This window comes from Gracilinanus agilis, chromosome 2, assembly GCF_016433145.1.
Source record: "Gracilinanus agilis isolate LMUSP501 chromosome 2, AgileGrace, whole genome shotgun sequence".
Lineage (NCBI taxonomy): Eukaryota > Metazoa > Chordata > Mammalia > Didelphimorphia > Didelphidae > Gracilinanus > Gracilinanus agilis.
Genome location: NC_058131.1, coordinates 157,127,339 through 157,135,109, shown reverse-complemented (window position 1 = coordinate 157,135,109; position 7,771 = coordinate 157,127,339). Strand labels below are relative to the sequence as shown.

At 47.4% G+C, this 7,771-nt stretch overlaps 1 protein-coding gene across 1 annotated transcript; it reads left to right on the top strand.

Moving 5' to 3' along the window:
* Positions 1–811: 811 nt before the first annotated feature.
* SOX7 (SRY-box transcription factor 7) lies at positions 812–7,216 on the top strand. The gene is made up of 2 exons (XM_044660803.1): positions 812–1,156; positions 6,244–7,216. The coding sequence occupies exons 1-2, from the start codon at positions 919–921 to the stop codon at positions 7,167–7,169; spliced, it is 1,164 nt and encodes a 387-aa protein (XP_044516738.1). The 5' UTR covers positions 812–918; the 3' UTR covers positions 7,170–7,216.
* Positions 7,217–7,771: the final 555 nt, after the last annotated feature.

Sequence of the window (7,771 nt, the reverse complement as noted above, 5' to 3'; positions counted from 1 at the left end):
GGTGAGTCTGGGGGGAACTATTCCAGAAAAAGTCCTCTAGCGCTTAGCCTAGCGCTTAGTAGTCGCTTTAAACATAATTTTAGTGGTTTCTACCACTCACACTTCTGGGTGGAAAAAATAATAGCGTTATGGTTATGAATCCCTTCATGTGCTTGGTTCTGTGTCTCCAACGCTTAGCACAATTACTTGTATGTAGATTAATAAATGAATGTTGATTATTTTGCTCATTCATTCATTCACATAACCCAGGGAAAAGGACAGTGCAGGTGTCAGTATCCTCATTTTACAGACGAGGAAACCGAGGTTCTGAGAGCCTTACAGTTAGACCAGAAGTAAGCAGCAAAGACTTGAATTTTATTCTCCTGCCCTCAAGTCCTCGAGCCTTTCTGTAGGGGGGAGTTAAAAAGTTCCGGCCAAAAGAAAGAAAAAAAAAAAGTTTGTTTCTAAGAGTAACACCCCAGCCGCGTTGTACCTGCCACGAGGCAGAGAAACTCACCAAGCAGATTCAACCGCGAGCTGCAGCCCAGAGAAGTGGAACGGGCTTGCAGGGGGTGGGGCAGGGGTGGGAGGGAGGGTACCGTGAACTGCCTAGTCTTGGGGGTGTGTCCGTCCTCTTTTTCTCCACCTCCCCCGTCCGCGGCAGGTCGGAGCAGCCTTCCACTGGCCCTGGCCCTTTGGGAGGGGGCATAGTTAGCCGGAATGGAAGGAGGAGCCGCTGCACCTTTAAGTGTCATTGGAGGAAGCAACAGCCGGGGAGCTGATATATAGAGGGCAGGCCACCGCCGCAGTCGATTGTGGGGCGCCCCCGACCTGACCCGTGTGAACCAGCTGGCGAGCTGGGCTGCTGGCGCCGGAGGGTCAGAGCCTAGGCCGACCCCAGCCGAGAAGGTCAGGGTGAGGCGAGTAGTCTGGGCGACCATGGCCACGCTGCTGGGCGCCTACCCCTGGCCGGACGGGTTAGAGTGCCAGGGTTTGGATGGGGAGCTCTCCGACGGGCTGGCCTCGCCCGCATCTCATCGTACCCCCGGGGATAAGGGCGCGGAGAGTCGCATCCGCCGGCCCATGAATGCCTTCATGGTGTGGGCCAAGGACGAGAGGAAGCGGCTGGCTGTGCAAAACCCCGATCTACACAACGCGGAGCTCAGCAAGATGCTGGGTAAGAGCAAGGGCTAGTCTGCCAACCCCCTTTCCCAATTCCTACCGTGTGTGTGTGTGTGTGTGTGTGTGTGTGTGTGTGTGTGTGAGAGAGAGAGAGAGAGAGAGAGAGAGAGAGAGAGAGAGAGAGAGAGAGAGAGAGAGAGAGAGAGAGAGAGAGGAGAATTAGTTTACATGCGGCGTTAGGCTGAGATTGCAGTGGGCGGAGGGGGTGAGAGAGACAGATGTTTCTAGGAAGGTGGACACCCTTTAGGTAGGGCTTCTGGGTTAAAGCTGGCAGAAGTCTGCTCTGCGTGTATGTGTGTGTGTGTGCTTATGAGTCCTAAGAGTCTGCATATTTGGGGAATGTGAGAATAGTTATTGTATCTATATGTTTTGGAGTTTGGGGAAAATATACGGGGGGGCGGGGTTAAAATTGTGTGAATGTTTAAAATTAAAGTGAATTTACGGAACCACGAGGAGAATAGAGGCACTTGAAAGCGGAGCGGGTGTTTTCTGGTAGATGAGGGAGCAGAGGTGAGGAAGGGTAGAGGCAGAAGGAATATTGGGGAGGGGAGGGGACTCGATTGGAGGAAGAAAGGACTGATCCTGGAAGAGGAGGAAAGAAGCCCCAACATAGCTTAGTTTAGACTTCAGGAACTAAACACTACAGCTTTGAGGTCGGGATAAAACTGCGGGTCCTAATACTCAACAAGCATATTTTAAGCAATTACTATTTGTCTGGCTACGTGGTAAGTGAGCTCTGGAAAGAAAGGGATGTCCTAAAGGGGGAGTAATGCGAACAACTGTACGTGCACGCCTGGTCTAAAAGTTGAGTGTGCAGAGTCCAGGAGCTGTGGGCTCTCGGGGTCTTTGGCTTTCACTTCCCAGCCAGAAGACTCTGGAGGGCCCAGTGATGCTTGATGTTAATTAACTAACGCGGGCAAATCGCCGGCTAAAACCGGCTATGCATCCCGCCAGGATCGCGGGGCAGTTATTGTTTTTGGCAAAATCAGCCGGACTACTCCGAAGTAAGACTAGAAACTGAAGCCGCTTTACTAATACAGACACTAATGAACCCACCAGGAATGACAGAAAAGGCTAGTAACCGAAACACGGAGGGGATCGGATCGCTGTCTATCTAGATGATTGGCAAGCACGCAAGAGCCTGAAAAGTAATTATTCCTCACCCATTATTTGCAGTATTGTTATCGTTTGAATAAAAACAAGCATTTTTAGCGGCGGAGAAACACCTGGGGGTAAACAATTGTTATAAATTACTAATCACATAAAAATATTCATAGAACGGTTCAGGAACTATAGAAAATCTGGCAAGATTCGTTATCCGAATTTGTAGATTAGAGTAGGGGTGTGGACCCTGCTTCACAGATTTAATTCGGACTCTCTCAAGCGGTTCTGGAATCTCTCCAGCGGTGAGGGTTAGGGCGCAGTGTGCGTGGGGGCGATTAGCTAGGACACAGGGCAAGGGACCCCCAGGGCTGTTGTGGGATTTCATTCGAAGGTTGTGAAGAATTCCCCGAGTGTGTGGGCTGGAGGGTGACCTGTGATGCTGGGGGATTTGCTGTGGGGAGACCTAGGAAGGCTCCGTGTTGAAGATGCCGGAGTGAAGGGAAGAGGAAGTACAGGGCGGGAAGAGGCTGCTCCTTTAGACTCCTTCCTTAATAAAAGGCTTGGTTTGTTCAGATCAAAACTTCTAGACCTTCTTTTGTGTCAGGGCCATCCTTTTGGCAGTGAAGCCTATGGAACCCTTCTCAGAATAATATACTTAAGTGCATAAAATAAAATACCTCGGATAGCAAAGGAAACCAATTATTCTGGGATATGATCATCAAAATGTTTTAAAACAAGATCTTGACCCCAGGTTAAAGACCCCTGTTTCCATCTTTGATGTAAAAGTGGAGTTTTGTTTCGTTTCCTTTGTTTTTCTTTGTTTTTATATATTTAAAAGAATAAGAAATTTCTCTCTTTTATGGACTGTGATCAAATATTTCTATTTCTGGGGAAGGGGATTCTCTCATTTTTTCTTTTGCAGCTCTTCATTTTAACTCCTATTTCATTCAAGTGAAAGATTGGAGTTTCCTTTCAATTCTGTGTACATGTTCTAATTCTTGGACAGGGACTTCTAAAAATTGGAGTTTTATTTTAGTGGTTAAAATGTAAAGATACATGTCTCTTTCCATGCCTAGTATGGACCCTGTAGACAGGTCAGCTTCCTTTTTCCCTCTGAGTATGATAGAAGTTGAAAGAGTGAACATCCTCATCTTTGCTGGCTAAATCGGGTTGCCAAGATGCGCCTCCTGAGTCCCATTTCTCGATTTTAGTGGAAGGGAGGACAAATACATTCTTGCTCAAGAGGTGCTAATTGAACTATGACCCACCTACTAGCTCTGGAGATTCTTCTCTGGGCTTCCAATCATCCCCGTTCTTGGTTAGGCCCTGAATGAGTGGACTTGGAGAAAAATGACTGAGAGCAGAGATCCTGTAACATAATGAAGTTTACGGCATAATTTCAACCAATGACTTGGAATGGTTGGATCAGAACTAGAGAAGACATTAGGAAAATCTCATGAAAACCACTTCTCATTTCTTTAGTATTTGCCAGATAATGTCCAGTACAGTGTGTGTATAATGCATCTTATCAATTCTACAAATGTTTATTAAATGCAAATTACAGTGCTAGGTAGGCACTGGATGTCTGGGAAAAAATGCTCTGGTCTGGCTGGCATTCTGTATTTGCCACCACCATTAAAGAGACCCTCAAATAATTGAAGTGTTTTTAACAGTTTAGTTGAAAAATGCTTCATCAGTAAGTACTCTTTGAATATCAGAATTCACAGGATTTTGGATCAAAGCAGTGCCATTCAATAGAGTAAAAATGCTATTTTTGAAACAGAATTTTAGAGTTCAAAGAGATCTTAAACATCTTATTTTGCATTTGAAGAAACTGAGTCTCAGAGAGATCAAATACCTTGCTTATATCACAGATCTAGCTAGAGGCAGAACTAGGAGTGATAGGCAAATCTCCACTTCTCATCTCCAGGTCCAGAGCTCTTTCCACCCTACTAGTGCTCTTATATCCATACAATGCTGCCTCCTCCTTATTAAATAGAACTCGGTATCTGTAATTTAGTAATCATGTTTACAACTAGAAGCAATGGTGTCAACTCAAATAGAAATGGAGTCCACTAATCAGTGCATAAGAATCTTTGTGAATCACATATTAACTTAACTTTAAAATGTTATATTATCTGTTTTTATCATATTTTCACTTAAATTAAAAATTATGTTTTGCTGTATTTTCACTTATTGTGTTAATAATTACTTCCCAATCCCATTTTAATCTGGTTCAGACCATATTTAGAGCTGACATCAGACTTGGAAAGACTGTCCTGGGATAAATCACAAGCTCTCAGTGTCTGTCACAGGCAACTCTGCAGCTACAAATTGCAGAAATTGTCAGTCTTCATTGGTAGAGGGAATTTCTTCACTGTGAGATTTCCCCTCCCCTGCCAATAAAATCACTGTACCAGACCATATTTACAATAAATCACATGTCTTTGCCCAGGGCTCAGACCTCTAAAAACCAAACTATTGTATCTGAAGACTAGATTTTCTGACGGTGCCCTCCACTGCAAACCCAATTTCTGCCAGGCAGGAGCAGGACGAGGGACTGGGAAAATGAGCAGTTTGCTCTTTGATGGGCAGAGAGGGGCTTGCTGCAATCTGAGAGACAGGGTTCTTTTCATTAGTCCCTTAAGAGCAGAGGCTGCCTTTTGCCAATCTCATACAAAGAAATCCCAGCACTTAGCACAGTGCTTGGCACATAGCAGGATCTTAATAAATGTTTATTGATTGACTTTTGCAGGTCATGTTTCTCCTAAGACTTTTTCCTGGTCAGACACTGCCTGCCAATGTCAATACCCAACCTGTTTCCTTACAGAGTTGTCAACCAACTGTATGATCTCGATCGAGCAAGTCACTTAATTTTTTCTGGAACTTAGTCTCATCCGTAAAATTAGGAGATTAGATCAGATGATTGGACTGGGTGGGGTCAGGTTAATCAGGGAAGCATTCTTGCAAGAAGTGTATTTTTGAACTGGATGTTATTTCAGTAGCTCAATTTTTATGGCGAGGGAAGTCAACCCAGGGAGATGAAACGACTGTTTCTGAAGCCAACTATGGAGTTACTTGTGGAATAGGTTATGGAATTAATTTGTCCTCAATCCAGCTACCTAAGCCCACACATGAAGGGCAGTCTCGGTGGTTGGAGTGCAGGTTGCAGTCTTCATATAGGTCATGGTTGATGACTAGACAGAAGCTAATCTCCTGTTAGGGAAGACTGACCCAGCACATTCATGAACGAGGATCCTGTTTGTCTTTCAACCGTGAAACAATAATTTATGACATTCAAGGTGGCATGGAGGAGTTCCAGAAGCCATTTATTATTGGGAGGAAGTGCCCACCTTAATGAGATTCCCAGATCCAGTGAAGTGTTGAAGAAAAGTCCTTTTACTTAAGTAGGACTCTGCCTTGACTGAGTTCTTCATTCTTGTTTGTAAAATGTCAGCAATTTCCTGATATTTATATATTTTTATGGAAATCTAAGCCCGTGGTCACTGACGTTTAGTCATGAAGACAGGAGATGACTTTCATTTAGAGTCTCAAGGGATGAGAATTGATGCTTGAACATAAGCGAGTCCCTAATGAAATAAACCGTAAAAGGAATTTCTGCTGCGGACATTTCAGCTGGTCTTTAAGCACTAAGACATGGTGCTTGATGTACACTTGCACGTGGGATGATGGGTGAGGCCGTGTGCGTGCGTGTTCACCATTTGCAGTGGAGTGTTTGTGGGAGGAAGAGTGTATAAAAAGTTCTGTAGGTGCAGGTGAAGAATTTGAGGTGGGAAGTGTGCGTGGGGCATCTGGGAAGGGCCTGTGAAGCGCCTTGTTTGTGTGTCTGTCTGTGAGCCTGGTGTGGCCGAGCCTGGGTGGTGGAGGGCCCGTGGGAGTGGGATTGCCCGGGATCCTGCCAGTCCTCCCACACTGGGAAGGACTCTAAAAGTGGCCTTTTCTCCCCTGTGTGAGCAGGAAAGTCCTGGAAAGCTCTGACCCTCTCCCAGAAGAGACCCTACGTGGACGAAGCCGAGAGGCTCCGAGTGCAACATATGCAGGACTACCCCAACTACAAATACCGCCCTCGTAGGAAGAAGCAGCTCAAGCGCATCTGCAAACGGGTGGACCCAGGTTTCCTGCTGAGCAGCCTGTCTCGGGACCAGAACTCCCTCCCGGACAAGAGGTGTGGCAACAGGGTTTCTGTGGGGGAGAAGGAGGAACACGGTGAGTACTCCCCGGCTACGGCCCTTCCCAGCCTCCGGGGCTGCTACCAGGAGGTGCCCAATGGCAGCTGCGCCAGTGGCGGCAGCTCTACTAGCAGCGTGGATGCCTACCCGTACGGGTTGCCCACCCCACCAGAAATGTCTCCTTTGGATGTCCTGGAACCCGAGCAGACCTTCTTCTCTTCCCCCTGCCAGGAAGAGCACCCTCATTCCCACCGTCTCCCACCCATGCCAGGAGCCACGTACTCTCCAGAATACATGCCCAGCCCCCTCCACTGCAATCACCCATTGGGCTCCATCGCCCTCGCCCAGTCCTCAGGCGTCTCCATGATCCCCTCGGTGACCAGCTGCTCGCCCTCCCCAGCATACTATTCTCCCCCTGCCTTCCATGCTCTCCATCCCAACCTTCAGGCCCACCTGGGCCAGCTCTCCCCTCCCCCTGAGCACCCCGCTTTTGATGCCCTGGATCAACTGAGCCAGGTGGAACTCTTGGGGGACATGGACCGGAATGAATTTGACCAGTATTTGAACACTGCGGGCCATCCAGACTCTACGGTCACTCTCAATGGACATGCCCCAGCCTCCCAGGTGACACCTGGGGGACCCCCGGAGACCAGCCTCATCTCGGTGCTGGCCGATGCCACGGCCACCTACTACAATAGCTACAGTGTGTCCTAGGCCTCCGGACACCCTCCTCCTCCTCTCCCTCCTCCTCTTCTTCCTTCTCCTCCTTCTCTTCCTCCTCTTCCTCCTCTTCCTCCCCCTTCCTCTTCTTCCTCCTCCTCCTCCTCCTTCTCCTCTTCCTCCTCCTCCTCCTCTGTGCCCTCCGAATTCAGCGGAGAGCCTAAACAGTATTACCACTGGCTTTGCTCCACATGACGCCCCTGAGCACTCCCCAGAACGTGTCAGAGTCTAAGCCGGTGGATTGGAATCTACTTCATCTTATAAATAAATGGACTTTGGTTGACCCACTCTCCCTTCCTGACAACTAGTGCCATTTCCCTTCAACCTATTCTCTGAGAATCTCTCTTCTTAATTCTCTCTACTACATGGACATGTCCATGGTAGTCTCCTCCTGCTATTTAAGACTGAATTTTTTTTCCCTTTGGCTTTCCTCTCCTCTCCTCATCGTATAAAATATGATTGCTCTTACTCCATCTTTGGGAATCCTTCCGTTGTACTCTTTTCCTGCCCCAGACACAAGCTTGCAGAAATTGGCACAAAAAGCATCGATTGTTGGGTCAACAGAGTGGAAAGAGCTGAGGACAGGGAGTCAGGAA